Source organism: Pipistrellus kuhlii, unplaced genomic scaffold (genome assembly GCF_014108245.1).
Source record: "Pipistrellus kuhlii isolate mPipKuh1 unplaced genomic scaffold, mPipKuh1.p scaffold_m20_p_5, whole genome shotgun sequence".
Classification (NCBI taxonomy): domain Eukaryota; kingdom Metazoa; phylum Chordata; class Mammalia; order Chiroptera; family Vespertilionidae; genus Pipistrellus; species Pipistrellus kuhlii.
Genome location: NW_023425551.1, coordinates 82,480,379 through 82,499,717, shown reverse-complemented (window position 1 = coordinate 82,499,717; position 19,339 = coordinate 82,480,379). Strand labels below are relative to the sequence as shown.

At 45.3% G+C, this 19,339-nt stretch overlaps 1 protein-coding gene and 1 long non-coding RNA gene across 4 annotated transcripts in view; one reads left to right on the top strand and one right to left on the bottom strand.

Annotated features, from left to right (window-relative positions):
- Nucleotides 1–11,815: 11,815 nt before the first annotated feature.
- Nucleotides 11,816–19,339, bottom strand: part of LOC118705693 — a 29,998-nt gene continuing 22,474 nt past the window's right edge. Inside the window, exons 4-5 of the long non-coding RNA XR_004983766.2 lie at nt 13,050–13,427; nt 11,816–11,892 (exon numbers count right to left, since the gene is read on the bottom strand). This is a non-coding gene — a long non-coding RNA (uncharacterized LOC118705693). The remainder of the gene's footprint in view (nt 11,893–13,049; nt 13,428–19,339) is intronic.
- LOC118705668 (SLA class II histocompatibility antigen, DQ haplotype D alpha chain) lies at nt 13,257–19,126 on the top strand. 3 transcript variants are annotated; one of them, XM_036414693.1, is made up of 5 exons: nt 13,257–13,399; nt 17,264–17,512; nt 17,952–18,233; nt 18,481–18,654; nt 18,831–18,976. In XM_036414693.1, exons 1-4 carry the CDS (start codon nt 13,318–13,320, stop codon nt 18,633–18,635), a joined length of 768 nt encoding a protein of 255 aa, XP_036270586.1. In that variant the 5' UTR covers nt 13,257–13,317; the 3' UTR covers nt 18,636–18,654; nt 18,831–18,976. The 3 variants fall into 3 exon arrangements, with proteins under 3 accessions (XP_036270586.1, XP_036270585.1, XP_036270587.1); XM_036414692.2 differs by lacking the exon at nt 18,481–18,654 and having other exon boundaries at nt 18,831–19,126; XM_036414694.2 differs by lacking the exons at nt 17,264–17,512; nt 18,481–18,654 and having other exon boundaries at nt 13,263–13,399; nt 18,831–19,126.

Here is a 19,339-nt window from a genome sequence, read left to right as displayed (position 1 = left end):
TGTGCTATCCCTGACATGGGTGTGGTCACACAGGCCTGCAAGACAGTATATAGGCTGCCAACTGTCTTTTAATAGAGACCAATGCCAGATGGGTATTTTCCTTGCCCATTTGAGCACCTGTCCTTTTGGCAACTGCATTCATATCTCTAAGGTTAATGCAATATTATTAACACAATGAAGTATAGTATAGGCATTATGGCCACCTTAGGTAGCCAAATCTTCTGATACTAAACATGACACATGGTAGGGCTATACAAATATCTTAGGGAGGTGACCAAAGTCTATTCTTGACCTTCCCACACAAAGCAAAATTGCCCTTGTCTTTCTGGAGATATTGTCCATGAAGATGCAGGTATCATCTAAGTCTATCATGCAGTTTTCTGTATGCCACTATCTGCTGCTGTCACAGATCCCAGGCTCACTGCTCTATTCCTGGGGCTGTGGGAAGGCCAGTAGCAGTCACTGGCTTCCGGTTTAACTGCTGCAGCCAGCAAGCCAAAGGCCTAAGTCTTGTATTGCTTGTTGTAAAATGCTCATTACTCACTGGGCAGCAGCTTAGTGTCAGGTAAATGTTTGCTGCCCACTGCTCCCTTCCTACCCCCTGCTTTTCTTGCTGCTGCGGCTTCTTCCAGGGCCACTGCAAGCAACTCAGACATCCAGTCCCTTTTATTTTACCTGACTCTCTGGGGCTGAGTCTGCCTAGCAACCAGTTTTAAATCATCAGGGAAGTTGCAGACTTCAGCTCCATTTCTCCTCTGCTTGGCTCCCGGGAGTTTAATTTTTTTGGTGTTTTTTTTGTTGTTGTTTGTTTGTTTGTTTGTTTTTTCTTTTCTTAGAAACCTCAGTCCTTTAATGATTATCAAAAGTGAACAGTTAGCATTTTTAGATTAATCCTTATGAAGACATTTTAAATGTACTTTTACTTTCAATAAAAAATATCTAGACCTTCTGAAATAAAACTAAGAGCAGGTATCCTAACCATAACCATAACCATAACCATAACCATAACCATAACCATAACCCTTACCCTAATCCTAACCCAGCAAAAAGTGCTATACTTTTCCTTATGTAATTTCAAGTACATTGTATCAGTCTAATTTAGTATTGGAAGGGATAAAAAAAGAATAGACCAGGGAAGCTAGATTAATCATGCTTGCAGAAAACTTGTGACCTTGAATCTAGTGAAGTTCTGATAAGACACCTGTACCAGACCCCTTATGCCAGCAGAGTGGTCTGCAGCCAGTAAAAATCAACAAAAATCTATCTCTCCCTGCTCTTAATTAACTGCCAACACCACCACCACCACTCCCCTACCCCCTGCCCCTTACTGTATTAACCACTCACTTTGTCCTGAAACAAGGCAAATGGTCTGAGATCCTGTATATTTACGCTTTTTACATTTAAGGATACTTTTTTCTTTCTGTAACCATTGTTCTCCCTCATAGATTTTTACTCTAAGCCCCTAGATGATCTTAAATCCTCTTAAATCCTCCTCTTTTACCACTCTTGATTTCTCCAACCATTCCTGTTCCCCAGTTCAGTTACTTGTCTCCCTTCTTTTGTGAATTAAAGGAAGAAAATTCCTACAGAGGGGGAAAATAGGAACAGTGAGAGTTCCAGAGAAAACTACAAACTACAACTGTAGTAGTCCTCTCTTTTGAAGGCTGAGGTCCAACCTGTGGAGAAAAATGACTCTTAGTCGGCCTGGAAAGATAGTGGATGAGGATAAGGTTGTGTAGGGAGATTTCTTGTGGGCTGAAAGCCTAGAGGGCCTCCTGAAAGAAAAGATCTTTAATCCAGTTACAGATGCTATCAGAATCAGGATGAGGGAGGAAGGGAAAGACTAGGTTATGTCCTCTATGAGAATTCTAATAAATAACTGTAAACAGCAAGTCAAACAGAACACACAATCATAAATACAATAGACTGAACAAGACACACAACCAAGGTTAATGAGGCCCATAGACAGTTAATAATAACTTCAACCTTAGTTCTGCCACAGGTGGCTCACGCTGGACTATGATGTCACAGGCAGGGACAGGGCTTGTAAATCTCTGTGTGGTGGAGCTGTAAGCCCTGCCCCTGGAAGTCTCCGGCCATGAAAAAAGATAAGAAAGCCATAAATAAAAGTTCTTTGTTCTTTAAAATGTTACAAATTTATACCTTTAAATTAACCCTAGAACTTCAAAATTTCAATTTAATATAGCAAATTTACAAATCAGGGCAAACTGAAACCCTTTCTTATACAAACAGAGAGAAATTTTTATTAGCTAAGTGGGCTGATTCCCTCTCTGACGGAGAGCAAAAGACTGGGAAAAATAACTCAGCAGCTGCTAAAGACTTTTGCATTCCATCACAGCACGTCTGCCCCAACTTTAAACAAATTAAACAATAGAAAGAGATAACAAATACTCCCATGTGTACAGTCAGAAGGCACAAAGTAGCTTTCACTTCACACAGACCAGTTAATGAGCAGATAATTATGCCAAGACAGACAAGCATCCATACTCACACTCTCTCAGTAGACTAGCCCAAATAGGGGCTGAGAGATAAACAAAACAATGCCCATCTCCCCAGATGGACATGGGGACACTCTCGGCATTCATGCCCCAGAACAGAATTCTCAACCAACATTTTGGTGAGAACCTACTGGAGGAGTTAAGACTGCTTCCAGTCCCCCTTCTTGGTAGCAAATTGGCTAGTCCCACACAAACAAACAGCAGAGTGAACTCATAATTCCTTAATTGAATCTAAATTCATTCACCTCCAGAGTCCCACATTCATATGTTAGCTAGTCCAAGTTTTTTATTTCTACCAGATATTTAACAAGAGTTTAACCAGTCCACCTGAATCCTTGTCCTCCTAACCAAATGGGGTCTTGGGGTCTCGGCTAATCCCCAAGGAAGTCCTTGACTTCTGGGAGGTGATCAAGCTCCCCCTTCCACTCACTTGGAGTGGGCCTAACCAACTGGGGCCCCTACCTTGCCGATTCTGTCAACAGGTCCAAAAGTGTCCATCCACTCTCTTCAGATGCTGGCCGGTCCTGGGCTGAGGTCTGGGAGTACCCAGAGTACCTCGGTCCAATTCTGCTAAATCAGCAGAGCAGAGCCTCCTGGAAGCCTATTCAGCTCCCCTGTGCTCCAAACCTGGCCCATTCACCAGAGGCCAAAAGACCAAGCATAGTTGTTTCCCAGCTCAGGGAACTATTAATGTTACAGAAAACCAGAGAAGAACCAAGAACTTAGAGAGATGGAGTTCCATTTATTATGGGTGAGTCCAGAGGAAAATGTCTCTCAAATTCTGGGCCCCAACATGGAGGAACTTTCCCTATTTATATATTTTTACATTATTTGTCTCCCAAATATGGGGTGCTTCCAGCCCCCTTTGCAGGTTCTTAAAGAGCCCCTATGTGCTGGGGCCTTGAGACCTCAACCAATGGCTTGGCCTGGTGCCAGCATGGATAATTTTATCCAGGGAAGGTTTAATGGCCTCTCTGAAGTGGGAGTCATCTTCTTTACCTTTTAAAGCAAGCATTTACAGAAGCCAAATAGCAGGGTTAAAATTTCAAACAGCAGTTTTTATATAAGATGGATGCTTAGCAGGGGTCCTCAAACTTTTTAAAGTGGGGGCCAGATCACGGTCCCTCAGAGAGCTGGAGGGCCGGACTATATGAACTACTAATTCCTACTGTAACACCTCGGCTGCGCTCACTGCCCAAAAAACCTGGCGGGCCGGATCAGACTCCTCTGCTGGCCGCATGTGGCCAGCGGGCCGTAGTTTGAAGATCCCTGAAGGCCAATATCTTCCCTGACAAAGGTCAATCTTTATCTTAACTGAGCATATTACCTTTTTTTGCATCTATGATGCATATCATTGGAACGTCAAAGTAATTTTCCTTTTCCCTGGACCCCTCAAAGCACAGGCACCACTCTGTGGAGACCACAAGTCCCCTCATTGTTACTGAGTTAATTGTTGACTGTTAATGATAACTGGAATGGAGAGCTGAGTTCCTCCCTTCACCCCCTTCCCCCACCCCCTTCCTGGTTGTGTCTCATGATGCTGAAGAATGAGCTCTGTGGACCAGAAGATTTATGCAAAAACAGGAGAGTTTATTATAAGCAGATTCAGACCCCCACACAGGGAGGGGGCCTAAAAATGGGTTTCCCATGAAGCCCTGTAGTCTAGGGGTATATATTTGCTACAACCTTGCTCTATATCTATGTATGTCTTCACCTGATTGGTTCCCTCATTGTTCTTGCCCAGCAAAGGACCTGAACTTTCCCTGCTCCCATGTGTCAGTACACCTTGATGCTACAGGCCCCCCTGCCTCCCACTCTATGTCCAAAACCGTTCCATTATTGTAGCATTAGAGGGGTCCCTAGGCCTGGCCAGCACTCAGGGCTATTTGGGGGCCTTCCTTCCCCAAGCTGTTGGCTGCTGGCTGGGGCCTTTCTTCATTCTGTACCTCCCACCCCCAGTGATCAGTGCACATCATACGAACAGTGGAACTCCTAGTCGGTCAAACGCCTATGGGGACAATTTTCATATTAGCCTTTTATTATATAGGAAGTTGGTTCCTGTGATTAGGCTTGCTCAAACTGCCATATCTGCCCTGCCTATGTGCCATCTACCTTTGTTTTCCACTGGACCCTACCCTGTCTGCCTGCATGTCAAGCTAACTTCTTTCAGAAGGAAAAATGGTTTATTCCAAAGCCAGCAGCTTGATATCAGAGGCTCTCATCACAAAGACCATCTAAACATCTCAGTGCAGGCAGGGTTTTTTTTTGTTTTGTTTTGTTTTTTTTGTTTTTTTTATGAGGTTGCAGGGGAAGGCAGACAAAGGAAACCGATGGGGGCGGGGCGGGGGGGGGGCGGGCAGGGTTCTGTTGAGGTGTTGTATGCCAGTCAGCACTATCTGCTCAGATAACCATCCCCAAACAGGTCAAAGGCCTGGTTTTGTCAGTCCAAGGTGAGCAAAGCTCCTGGAACTAAAATGCCTGAAGGCAGAGTCTGCTTCCTTTGAGGTTAGCTCCTAGAGTCCTTTAAGCAAACAGGCTGCTGACCCACAGCTGCATGTGAATCTACAAGTCATCATTTACAGAAACAATGTGATCAAACATCTGTCCCCTTGGTTACATGTGGGGTCCTGGTTTTTGTGGCTGTTACCCCATGATCACCTGGCTCTTGTAGGACTTGCATTTTGAGTCCCATGTGACTGCAACTGAGAGACAGTTGTTGCCTGGCCAACACCCTCAGGCACAGCACAGACAGAAGACTGAAACACTCTTGGAGTCTGTTTTGAAAGAGACCCATTTGTTTGTCTCAAATTCCACCTGAAGGGCTTGCTTCTTGTTTGGTTCATATCTAGGGGCTCCAGTGAGAAGCTAGCATGCACCTGTTTGTGCTTGCCCTCTGCCTCACTCCCAATTGCCAGTACTTCCAGAGAGGGGGTTTGTGTACTCATCTGGAGCCCCAATTTTGCATCTGCCACCCAAGGAACACCTCTTGATTACCTGTCTCTGGTGCCCACAGTGCTTGTGAATATGGGGTTTGATGAGCAGATTCTCCTTGTAGGTTCTTGACTCATGAAATTTGAAGAATAAAATTCACATTCTTCCTGGTATCTATTTCTCTCTCCTCTGTAGAAGTAAGATAAACATTCTGGCATCTTGGAGCTATCTCTACCTTTCACATACTCATCCTTCTCCCATGGACCCCCCTTTTCCCTAACATGGCCTGTCCTGTCTCTAAAATCCTTTCACTTGCACTCTGTCCTGTGGAACTGTAAGGGATGGAGGGGCAGGTCCTAGCCAACTACACCCCAGCACAGCAGAGAAACAACAGACTGATATGCCTAGTGTTTCTGTGAAAGAGGCCTGTTAGCGTATCTCCAGAGCTGTGGCCAGAGGGGTGGGCTTCTAATTCAACACACATCCAAGAGCTGACTGTACCCCTTTCCAGAGACCCTGGAGGGCAAGGCCCTTTTTGTGGTCTCCCTCAGCCATGCTCCTAAATGTCAGTGTCTCCTAAGAAAGCTTAAACATACGTCTGGTGCAAGTTGTATTTCTGATGCCCCAGATTTTGCTGTTCTCACCCAGTGACCTTTGATCACTTGGCTCTGGAAGACATAGGGTCTTGCATTTCTGGAACCCACAAGATGGTAACAAATGGGGACAGTTCTTGGCCAGCTACCAATTTGAAATTCCAGTTGTAGGTATTTATTCAAAGAAAATAAGAACACTAACTCTAAAGATATATGCACCCATGTTAATTGAGGCATTATTTACAACAGCCAAGCCATAGAAACATCCTAGGATATGTAAGTCAAATCACCATGCTATCCACCAGAAACTTATATAATACTAGGGGCTGGTGCACGAAGATTCGTGCAGTGGGGGTTGGGGAGGTAGGTGGGAAGGAGGAGTCTCTCAGCCCGACCTGCACCCTCTCAAATCTAGAAGCCCTCAGGGGAGCCGTCTCCAATCCAGCAGTTTCTGTCTGTCTTTGCAATCATATGTGCAAATTGTCTGAGACCCTGCTCTGATTTTATTTATGTCTGATTTTACTTATTTCTGCTCTGATTTTACTTATGTCTCTTACCTTTGCTTTCCCTCCATCCCCCACCACAATAATAACTTACTCCAGGCTCACTTTGCTCTAGTATCTAGGAGATTCATCTGCCACCAGAACTATGAATCCCAGCATTCCTGGAGCTCCCCACTCTCTGGGCTTCTGCTTCCGGTCCTGGGGCTGCCATCAGAACTACTATTCTGATAATTCCTGGTGCTCCCTGTGCTCTTGGTTTCCCCTTCCTGCCCTGTCTCATCCCATGGCTTCCTGCTCTGCCAAGTCCTCCAAGCCGCCAGCTCTCCCTCTCTGCTTTTCATCTGGTGGCTTTTCATCTGGTCCCAAGTTCCCCAAGCCATTCCACTCTCCGCTGGCTCTCCCACTCTGCTCTCAGCCTGTGTATGCAAATAAACTAGCTATCTTTGTTGGATTAATTTGCATACTCATAATTCACAAAGAGCACATAACATTTGTTGATATCTATGCATCAATTAGGAAAGCAGCAACCTAAAGACAAATTTAAAGAGAAGATTGATACACATCTCAAGCATTCAAAAACAATAGACACAATAATAAGAACTTAGCAAATTAAAAGACCATAATCGGTAATATAAAGTTTATACATATAGTTTTTAAGTTGTTGTGGTTTTTTTTTTTTTTTTTTTTTTTTGGGGGGGGGGAGGCATGTTAATAACAAAGTTATTAAGTTTTATTTGTTTATTTTTATTTTTTATTGATTTTAAGAGAAAGGAGATGGATAGAGATAAAAAACATGGATGAGAGAGAAACATCATCGTTAGTCTGCCTCCTGCATGCTTCCTACAGGATCAAGCCTACAACCCCAGCATGCGCCCTGACCAGGAATTAAACTGGTGACCTCTTGGTTTCTGGGTTGTTGCTCAACCACTAAGCCACACCACCTGGGCTATGTATATATTTTCAACTCTGTACATCTATAATAGAGAAAATATATTCTTCACAAATTATCATGAGATACTTATGCAAACTCACGATATATTATATCACAAAGAAAGCCATGATGAATTTCAGAAAGTAGAAATAGCACACTATATTCTGTGTATACACAGTAGAAAATAGAAATTAATAACAAACAAACAAAAAAGCCTAAGTATTCTTTTAATTAGAAATATAAGAGCTTCTGAAAAATAACTCTTGGTTCAAAGGCAGATACAGATTTAAAAATTTCATTTCTGCAGAAAATTATAATAAAAACATATCATACATGGTGGTATTTAAAGCAGTGCTTAGTCTAAAATTAATGATATTCTTACAGACATAAAGCAATAATCAAATTTTCAACTCAAAGGCTACAAAATGAATAACACCATGAGCTGAAAGACAGAGAGTAAGAAATTAATACCCTAACCCCCTCGTTCCCCCCTCAAACCCCCCCCCTCACACACACACACACACACACACACACACACACACACACGTTTCCTCAGTCTGGCCTCCATGTCTGCCAAGAAGCTCTCCCTCAGCAGATCCCGGGCTAATGAAGGGTAACATAGCCATCCTTTGCCAGGGGCTCTGGTATTATTTTGAGCTCTTTTAGACCTTCTCTTGGATCTGGAATGGGAGAGAACTGCTTCTCTTACAACCAGCCCCTTAGCCTGGGAGAGTTTTACAAAAACAGAATTCCAGAGCAGCTCCCCACTTACTAGGAAACTGTCTCCTCTCTCGAGAGTGTGTCAGCTCCATCTGCTCTGCATTAAAGAGGGTCCTTAGGTTTCTTCAAAGGTGTTTTCCCAAAGATGGAGAGGACAGGTGAGAAAGAACTAGGTCTGGACAGCTCCAATGAAATGACCTATGCTCCCAAGTCTCAAAAGTTAGAACTATAGCCTGGCTGTCAGGGCTGGGCAGGGAAGAGGCCACCTGGGCGTGGGCGCACTCCCTGCCTCCACTCTGGTCAGCGCACACTCTCTGCCTCTCCAGCTCTGCCATCTCTCAGGTGAGACATGGTCTCTGCCCACAGAGGGCTATAGGTATTTTAGTGGCTAGTTTTAGATATATTCTCCACAAGAATAACTTATAGTCAGCTTCCATTTTAAACAAATTTTATAAGATCATTCTTTTGTTTGAAGTATTTTTCAAAATTTCCAAACTTTACATATATGTGGATTATTTGTCTTTAGTATATTAGTAGGGAATAATTGAAACATTGGAACTCAAAGTGTTATCATTTTTATTTTAAAATTTCTGGTTAAATAATTAAATTTTTTGGTAAAATGCTCTAAGTGTATATGTTCTCATTTGTTTAAAATGTGTAATTTATTTTAAATTGCTTTAATAAAATTTCTATTATTTTTTAATTTGCTTTATTGACTAATGCTAAGTAGATATTTCTGTGTAATGACTGCTCACATTAAGCACATCAGGATTGGAGAGTTTCCTGGAAGAGACCCAATCACCACTGGACACAAGGAACGTCATCTGTCTCCAGGCAGGCAGTTCTGTAGCTGGTTCAGATGAAGCAAGAGCTTCAGTTCTGCTCACAAGCATCTGTTGGTTCTAAGCCATAATCTCAGCACACAGCTATCATCAAATAACCTGTTCAATTTAGTTGAAGATTTCCTTGGGCTAAGGTGAAAGCAGTCCTGTATATAAAGCTAATTTTGAATATTTTTTCATTGAAAAATCATTAGGGAGTACTTTATTTCAGTCATTTAAAGTCACTAGTTCATACACATAGGAGCTGCTGGTGACAAAGAACTGGTGGAAATGATATTCTTTTTAAATATACTTATTGATTTCAGAGAAGAAGGCAGAGGGAGAGAGAGATAGAAACATCAATGATGAGAGTGAATCACTAATTGCTGCCTCCTGCATGTCCCCACTGTGAATCAAGCCTGAAACCTGGACACATGCCCTGACTGGGAATCAAAGCATTACTTCCTGATTCACATGCCCTGACTGGGAATCAAAGCATTACTTCCTGATTCACAGCACTGAGTCATGTTGGCCAGGTTGGTGGGAATGATCCCATATAATAAAAGCCTAATATGCTAAGTGTTTGGTTGTCCATTCAACCAATTAAAGCACAATAAGCTAATGATATGCTAAAGCCACTCAATCATTCGCTATGACATGCACTGACCACCAGGGAGCAGATGCTCCAACTGATAGGTTAGCTTGCTGCTGGGGTCTGGCCAATCAGGACTGAATGAGATGGACCAGACATGCCCTGAAGCCCTCCCACAGCCCCTCCATGACTGGCCAAACTCCTGTGACCCTCCCCGGCCCAGATCATGCACCGGTGGGGTCACTCAGCCTGACTATGCCCTCTCGTAATCTGGGACCCCTCAGGGGATGTCTGAGAGCAGGTTTCTCCCCATCCTGCAGGACAGGTCAAGGCACCCCACTGGTGCACGAATTCATGAAAAGCAAAATCACTGTCTTTGCAAGGTCCATCTGCTTCCTTAACTTGATCCTTGTGAGAGGCCATGTGACTGGACATCAGTGCACATGCCTTTGCATCACAACAAGGTAGCCAATGACCTACAGTTCTCCCACTTCTGTATTTGCAGCTGGAAGACCATGAGAGACCTTTGTGTGAGAGCACGTGGTGCACACTGGAGCTCAGCAGGCCTGAGTTCAGCTTCTTTGAGAAAGCTGCTTTCCATGGGGATAAAGGGAAATGGAGACAGAAAGGCAAGTAAGATCCCAGCCAAATACAGAGGCATTCGACTCTCACACACCAAACCCATTTACAACCATTCAAAAAGCAGAGAACCCTGTGCAAACTGCAAAAACAACCACAAATACTTTGCACCCCCTGATCTGAGCTGGTGCTGTACTTCCTTTGAAAACAGGAGGGAGTGGAAGCGATGCTGTGGGTTCTAGGTTAGGCTTAAGAGGCCCTGCACCAGGGAGCCTTCCAGCACCTTCTGAATGAGCCTCAGTCAGCCTGCAGGAGGGCAAACCCACATGAGGGAGGCCCAGCAGCCCCAGCTCAACCACTTGAGGCTGCAGACCTGTGGGGGAGCCCACCTGAGGCACTTGAGCCCAGCCCTGAGCATGAAGACGGCCCAAGTGGGCCCAGAACACTTTACTCTTACAGAACCAGGAGAAAACCATTAAATTTTGGACATGATTATTACATGGAAACATCTTCCTGATGCCACCCTCTTCAAAGAAATCTTATTTCCGGGTGATTTCCAGGGCTCCTGTGGCCCATAGGCATGACAGCCACAGGGAGGAGGCCCAATGCATGAGGGAGAACTTAGGGGCTGTCGCTGGGGTAGGCATGATGTTCTCACACCATTATCGTTATTGATATTATTACATATTAGTTCTCATCTGGGAATACATGCAATGTGCCAGGCATTTTACTGTATTAAAACCTTATAATTTGTAAATATTATAATTTCATGTCATCATAGAAACTATCCGAGTTTTCACCCTGTTTCTAGGAAAGAACCCTACGGCTTCTTATTTTGAGGATTTGCCCAGGCTGACGCATCGGATGAAATGACAAGTTCATTTGATGACAAAGCCCGGCTTCCTTGTACTTTGCCACTCTGGGCTCTGCCTTGTTGTGAAGCATCTGTAGTGGCTGTGATGGTGGGGGTCTTGGCCTTTAGAGTAGACACTCCAATGCTTCATAAGCAGGGCTGTATCGGGAAAAAGTAGCTGGAAGTCAGAACTTGAAGAATTTGAAAATATACATGTTTTAGAGACTATTATAAATGTTAATTACAATAAACCTTAGTGTCTAAATAATTTTTAATATGTTTTTATTGATTTCAGAGAGGAAAAGAGAGGGAGAGAGATAGAAACATCAATGATGAGAGAGAATCATTGATCTGCTGCCTTCTGCATGTCCCACACTGGGGATCAAGCTCTCAATCTGGGTGTGTGCCATGATGGGGAATTGAACCATGACTCCTGGTTCATAGGTCAATGCTCAACCACTGAGCCACGCCTGTTGGGCATATAATTGGGCATCTTAATAAATGTTACCTTCAAGGAAGAAAGGCATTACTGAAGCTAAAGCTCCAATTGGTAGAAACACAGCAGTCAGATCTGGCCAGATAGCCATGTCTGGATATGCCAAGGTTGGGGTTTCAGTCTCTCATCACATACAAGAAGCGACCAATGAATGCATAAATACATGGAACAACAAATCGATGTTTCTCTCTTGCCCATCAATTAAAAAAAGAACATAAAGGAGTAGCAGTCATTCATGTTACCTGGGAGAGAAGTGTGCTTGGCCATTTTTGTGACTTGTTCATGTTTTGGTTATTTAGGTTTGTGAGAACCAGCAGGCACACACAGAGAGGAGATTCTGATTTCATACCTTCCCTCCTGTGGGAACCATGCCAGGTCCCCAGATAGTCAAGGCTGGTGCAGCACAGAGACCTTGTTATCAATTCACCAAAATGACCAGAAGCTGCTCTGGGCATGTGCCTAAATGAAGTATTCAAGGACTCTGAGCCTGGGAATCCTAATCAGGCCAAGATACCATGAGCAGGTGTAAGGATACATGGCACACTGTGCCCTTCTGTAGCCAGTATGAATGATGTCACAGTTGGCACGGAGCCTTCTTTGTCTAAATCAGCAGTTCTCAACCTGTGGGTAGGGACCACTTTGGGGGTCTTCACAGGAGCAGCCAAAGACATCTTGTATATCAGATATTTACATTATGATTCCTAACAGTAGCAAAATTATAGTTATGAAGTAGCAACAAAAATAATTTTATGATTGGGAGTCAGCACAACATGAGAAACTGTATTAAAGATTCAAAGCATTAGGAAGGTTGAGAACCACTGGCCTAAATGGTATAAAAGTAGATTACTGACTAGCTAGTTGGCTGAGTAAGCTGTAGTCAGCTGGAGTAGGCTGGAGTCAGTTGAGTAGGGAGTGAGAAGTTTACTAGAGAATGGAGAGAGAGAAGCTCAGATGAAGTGTGTGAACAATTCTAAAGAGAGCAGCAGGGCAGGAGAGGAGAAAGGAGAAGCTGCTGAGTCGGAGCTCAGATACCACTACCATGTGAGGCGGTGAGTCTAGGAGGCAGCATGTGGCTGGTCAGATAATAGCTGTGTGTACAGATGCTGTTTTATGGGAAAGATAGATGCATTCACCAGCTGGTGTCCGGCTGCCTGCCTGTTTGGTCTTTCCTGTGAGGACTGTTCTTGTCTGATGGATATATGGCCACTGGCTTCAGCAATAAAGACTCATTCTTATATACCCAGACCTCCCATGGCTTCTCTAAGTCCCAGCGCAGCATCCTAGGAGGTCCAGCCCCAGGCAGAGGGGCTCAGACCCAACACCTGTTACTAGTGAGCAGAGGATAAAGGAGGAAATTGGACTGAGTTCCCAACAGTTAATACAGCAGGCAGCGTTTGAGAAGACCCAGTCCTGGTGTGGTTGGATAGGAGACTAGAATACATGGACTCACGGCCACTCAGAACAACGCAGAGCACCAGAGCTCCTGCAGGGCACTGGCTTGGCTCTGACACCTCCTTTGTTGGAGAATTCCCTCAGGTCCACTCTGAGCAGAGGCTGGATCAGAGCCTCAGAACCTGGGGATTTCCCAGTCCCTGCCAGGCCTCCTAGTACACACTCTTTAACCAGCAACTGAGGTGTCATCACAGGCGGGTTTTCTGATTGGCTAGAGCCTGACTTGCAGGGTTTGGTTTGGGTGTTTTTAGATTTCTTCCTCAGCTTGGTCTTCACCATTGCTCTACAGCTCAGAGCAGCAGCTGCTGACACCACCCTGAGAAGAAGATGACCCTAAACAGAGCTCTGCTTTGGGGGGCCCTCGCCCTGACCACTGTGCTGAGTCGGTGTGGAGGTGACGACATTGTGGGTGAGTGCACTGCTGAGCCAGGTGGGGACTGGACTGGGAAACAGAATTGGAGGGTAAAAAAGAGAGATTTGCATAGAAAGAGTGGAGATTCTTCAAAGGCACCCTCAATATTAACCAGATCAAAAATGGTGGTCCTTCCTCCTGTGGGGAACCAGGGTCCCCATCCAGTCTGTGCTGCCTGAGCTATTGCCACTGCACCAAGGCCATCATCCTGGTTCTAATGTTGGATCCATGAATATAGCTCAGAGGCTCTACAGCATTCATACATGATTGCCTCAAAGATTAGGAGTGATTTCACAAGTGGATGTTCTGTTACCAAAATTCATGAATTATTCTCAAATTTTTCTGAACAATTTTTGGAGTTTTTGATATATTACTATTGTAGTTTACCTTGAGGTAAAGAGTTTCATGAATTATGTGTACTATGTAGATATGCAGAAGGGTTCTTTGCTTTGTCTCAGATTTACATACATTTCCAAGCTGAGAACTGGCACTGGTGGGGAGTGGGTAAGTACCCCAGTGAAGGCCTTTGGATAAGCCATTTTATCACATGGTTTTTCACTTAATCTCAGTTACCTCTTATGCCTCACCTTACAGAAAATCAAGTAAAATAGTTAGTAGGTGTGCTTCCCAAGTAAGGAATACCAATAAATGTCAATGACATTTAAAATTACTACGACTATAGATAGAGCTGTACACTTTTTCTATAACAAAGTAGGGAATATCTTTACATGTATTTTTAAATTGAGAACTTTATGATGAAAACTTGGTGAATTAAATTATATTAGCCTCATATGCCTGATCTTAATGGCATCTAAGAAGGCCCTGTGAGAGGAGGATTGGGCATCCAATCATGGTTTGGTCCCCTGGGTCCCTCTACCTACCCCTGTTGCTCACCTTTCACCCTCTCTTCTCCATTTCCTTCCCCTCCTTTTTCCCCAGGGTCCATCCCTGGCTCTTTTTATTGCTGTTTTATTGGCATGAAGAGTGGGTTCGTAAAAGCAAAGTAGGAAAACCAAGCACTGTAGATGCAGGGGTCTTCAAACTATGGCCCGCGGGCCACATGCAGCCCGCAGAGGAGTCTGATCCGGCCCGCCAGGTTTTTTGGGCAGTGAGCGCAGCCGAGGTGTTACAGTAGGAATTAGTAGTTCATATAGTCCGGCCCTCCAGCTCTCTGAGGGACCGTGATCTGGCCCCCACTTTAAAAGTTTGAGGACCCTTGCAAGGGGAAGTGAACTGGAGGTTACCCTGATCTTCAGCGATGTTATTAACCATGGCTGCCCAGGCTTTCTTGGTTTGGTGGGAAAGTTTTGTCTGCTTCTCCAGAGCACGTCCAAGTTCCCTTTCTCAATGTCACTGCAGAGCGCCCTGGTCCAGCTCGATGTACTCCCCATAGTGGTCATAAATCCATGGGCCTGCAATGCCTGTAGGGTCCCATGAAAATGCTTTCCTTTCTTTTAAAATTAGAAGAAAAAATGAACTTTTAGGGTAGAAGAAACTCGTTTAATTTAGCCTGGATCAGTGGTCGGCAAACTCATTAGTGAACAGAGCCAAGTATCAACAATGCAATGATTGGAATTTCTTTTGAGAGCCAAATTTTTTAAACTTAAACTATATAGTAGGTACATTGTTATTAGCTTAATTAGGGTATTCCTAAACTGATCTTTGCTAAAAATTCAAGGGGCCAAAGATCCACATGTGGCTCGAGAGCTACAGTTTGCCGACCACTGGCCTGGATTATATTTGCCTTTGTAGAAATATGGTCATAAAATATAAGTTTTTAATTATTTTATGGAACAAATAAAGGACCATTAGAAACAGTGCTTAGGGCTCAGGAGCCATAATGCGGCCGGTCACCGCTGAGTCTGACTTTCAGAGGATGCTGCTGCCTTCCTGTCTGTCAATCTCCCCAAATCTCTGTTGTCCTGAAGAACAGCGCGGACATTTGGCACCAGGAGCTCAGTGCTGGGACGCAGATGAAGAGACATGCTGTCTGCCCCTGGAGACAGCTCAGATTAGCGATAGGACAACAGAGGCCGGAGCAGGGCAGCTGCTGCACAAGACAGTGGCCCAGCGAGCTGAAACGGAGAGTGAGCAGTTTCAGCTGGTGCAGTGATGTCCCCCAGCAGCAGCGTGCAGCCAGGGCATGTGCAGATGGAAAGGATAATCACCTATGTTCATGTTTGTAATTCATTAATATAATTTATGTCAAGAGCATTCATTACAAGGACAAGGAGGCTTTGATGGGATGAGGAACAGATAAACTTGCAAAGAGGATATTTGCATGGAGGGGCTAGAGGTCATAATGGGGTCAAAACTATGCTTCATGAGGGGACTTAGCTAAGAAGTTGGTAGCTAAGAACAAACTGGCGGTGCCCAGGAAATCCTGGAAGATAATTTGGGGGAGGAAAACAGACCCTTATAAAGACCAAGAAGCATGAAAAGGTGACGTCTGATTTGATTGGCAGGTGAAGCATTTGTGGAGGACCCAGCACAGTGCATCTGTGGGCTCCCTACTCACCTGTGACTTTTCTATTCAGTAAGCTCCTCGCTGGCAGCATTGTACTCCTCATTTCTCACTCCTCGCGATGTCTGAAACCTTGTTGATGGTCAGGAAGTAGGAAGGGAGGGAAGAGGAAAAGGTAAAAGCCTCAGACACATTGTCCAGTCAGGCTCCCCTGGTCAGTCAGCTGTGCTGGCTGCCATCTGCTTTGGTGTCACAGACAAGTCCACTGTCCATTCCAGGGAAGGGCCAGAGTTTTCCTTGAGTCCCCAACAAGGTAAGTGTTGAGTCAGAAAAAGGAGAGGTTTAATAACGTGATTCAAGAAAAAGAAGTGGGTTGGGAAATGACAGAAATCCAAAATCTAATGAAATTTCGTTTCATTTCAGAGAAAACCAGGTGCTCTCCTCTAATGACCACTCTGTTACAGACGCAGAGACCTCAGCCCTGGCTGGTGGCTCTGTGGTTGGAGCATCGACCTGCACACGGAATGGTCATAGGTTTGAATCCTGGTCCAGGGCAGGTAACTGGGTTGCAGATTCAATCCCCAGAGCCACTTGTGAGAGGCAACAAATTGATCTGAGTGGTTTCTCTCTCTCTCTCTCTCTCTCTCTCTCTCTCTCTCTCTCTCTCTCTCTCTCTCTCTCTCTCTCTCTCTCTCTCTCTCTCTCTTCTCCCCCGCTCCCTCTCACTCTGTCTTAAAAAAAAAATGGACAAAATATCCTCAGGTGAGGATAAACAAAACAAAACAAAACAGAGACCTTAGAAGCATTGCTTACCTTACCTTTTATGTGTTTTGTGATATTCTCACTGCTCTTATCCTACTCTTTCTTATTCCCTAAAATAGAGGCAATTCTTTAAAAATGATATTGGGTGTGCTTTTCCTTGGTTAAAAAAATAAAATAAAAGGAGGAAGGAATCTTTGTATAGCACATGTTCTGTTCTGAGCCAGTCCTGAGGGGAGAGAATGTGTTATTAACCAGTGAAGAAATTGGGAGAGAAAACTTATGAACAGGGGAGGCAAACTGAATCTCTGGGAAAGAAAGCTAAGGCCATGGTTATTCATTATTTCTTGTTCCACCCATTTCAGTATTTATCCCTGCCGGGCACTGAGCTAGGCTGGCAGGGAATAGCAGTGAACAGGCCTGTGGAATGCTGATCCTGTGACAGGAGCGAATGTGGGAGTGGAGAGGCAGCTGGATTCTAACAGGACAGCCAGGGGAGGGGAGGGAGCAGGCGCTGGGACTGTCTGCCGACTATGAGGTGCAGCACTCAATGTTTGCACATCAGTCTCTTGTCACTATTTAACGAGATCCTTTCTCTCCTGTGTTTTGCACCTCCCTGCTCCCGCCTCACTCATCAGCTGACCATGTTGGGTCCTATGGCATAAATGTCTACCACTCGTACGGTTCCTCGGGCCAGTACACCCATGAATTTGATGGAGACGAGGAGTTCTACGTGGACCTGGACAAGAGGGAAACTGTCTGGCAGCTGCCTGGGTTAAGTGAATTTGGAGGTTTTGACCCACAGGGTGGACTGCAAAACATAGCTATTGTAAAACACAACCTGGGCATCCTGATTAAACTCTCCAACTACACCGCTGCTATCAATGGTATGTGTCCACCATCCTGTCTCTTACCCGAATCTACCCTTCACACCAGGCCTCATTCCTTTCTCCCCTCAGATAGATTCCCTTCACTCTATAAAATGCTCTCCTTTCACGGAGTCCCAGATCTTCTCATGGTATTTATTGAACCCTCATCCTCTCCTTTCTTACAAATCACGTATTTCCATGAAATACACATTCTTGCTCCCTATGCAATCCTCGACTCCTTCCAGGATGGGTCCCATAAACGTCCACCCTACCAAGGGGCCCACAGAGAGAAGGGCGTGGGATGACCTGCGGGCAGTGTACAGCAGCTCACAAGCAGAGGGAACAAGAGCTCTCCGCTCTCCGATGGGGAAACAGTGGTGGGAGGGCCCTCCAGGAGGCAGGACCCTCAGGGCAGAGCTGCCTGTGATTCTAAGCCCAGTGCTGCTTCCTCACATAGAGGTTCCTGAGGTGTCGGTGTTTCCCAAGTCTCCCGTGGAGCTGGGCCAGCCCAACACCCTCATCTGTGCCGTGGACAACATCTTCCCGCCCGTGATCAACATCTCCTGGCTGAGCAACGGGCATCCCGTCACACAGGGTGTTTCCGAAACCAGCTTCCTGACCAAGAAGGATTTTTCCTTCCTCAAGATCAGTTACCTCACCTTCCTGCCTTCGGCTGACGACATCTATGACTGCCAGGTGGAGCACTGGGGGCTGGACCAGCCTCTCCTGACGCACTGGGGTGTGTATGAGCCCCACGCCTTCGGTGCCTTCTTTCTCTGTCAAGTCAGACACTCTGCCTTTTAGCCCCTAAATCTCATGGCCCAAAGCCCCTTTCCTGCACCTCAGGATTTCTAAAGGCAGACTGTATTATTCTCCTGCAACCTGGAGCCAGGTCTTTGTAGAATCAACACCACCCCTCACTCCCCTCTTGTACACATGCTGTGAGCCATCCTTCCGCACTCTGACCCCCTCACCTCATCCCACAGAGCCCGAGATTCCAGCCCCCATGTCAGAGCTGACAGAGACAGTGGTCTGCGCCCTGGGGCTGGCCGTGGGCCTCGTGGGCATTGTCACAGGCACCATCTTCATCATCCAGGGCCTGCGCCCAGCTGGTGCCTCCAGACAGCAAGGGCCCTTGTGAGTCACACGCCAGAAGGAAGGTAAGGATGCCCATGTGTTGGAGCTGGGAGTGGGAGACACAGGACCGGGGGAAGGGGAGTGGGAAGAGATTGTGGACACAACTGTGGTTGAAAGTCTTAGTAGAATTAGGAAACGACATGAGGATAGCACAGGAGCCCTGAGACCTATAAATCTCGTGTCTGTCCTGTTATTGCAGGTGCATTGCCAATCTTAAGAGCAGAAGAGTGGACATGCTGGGTGACCTGGCACTATTCGCTGGCCAAGTACATCTTAGTCCTCTTTGCATCCACTGCCCCTCCTGTCATTTCTTTTCTGGGACTTAAGGTGCTGTGTCCTCTCAGAGTTCATAAACCCTTGGAATTCTCCCCCTTACTCCTGACATTTTGTCTTTTCTCCTCTGTTACCTACTATGGAGATCCCTGGGATACGCCTCATTCCTTGTGGGCCTGATCTGATATCTCCGTGGACAAGCAATAAATCCCCTTTCGGAGGCCTTTTATTGAATTTTTTCCTCTCTCATCTCACAGCTGACTAAGACATGGCTGAGAATAGCAAACTCTCATGCTTCAGCCCCCTTTCATCTTATTTTAGATATTTCATGCCTCAGTAACAAAAGCAAAGACAAATATACCCTGATAATGTTTTGCTATCTTAGATGAGGTTAAGATTTCTCTCTTCATTTGGTTCCCTCCCTTGGCCAGTGCC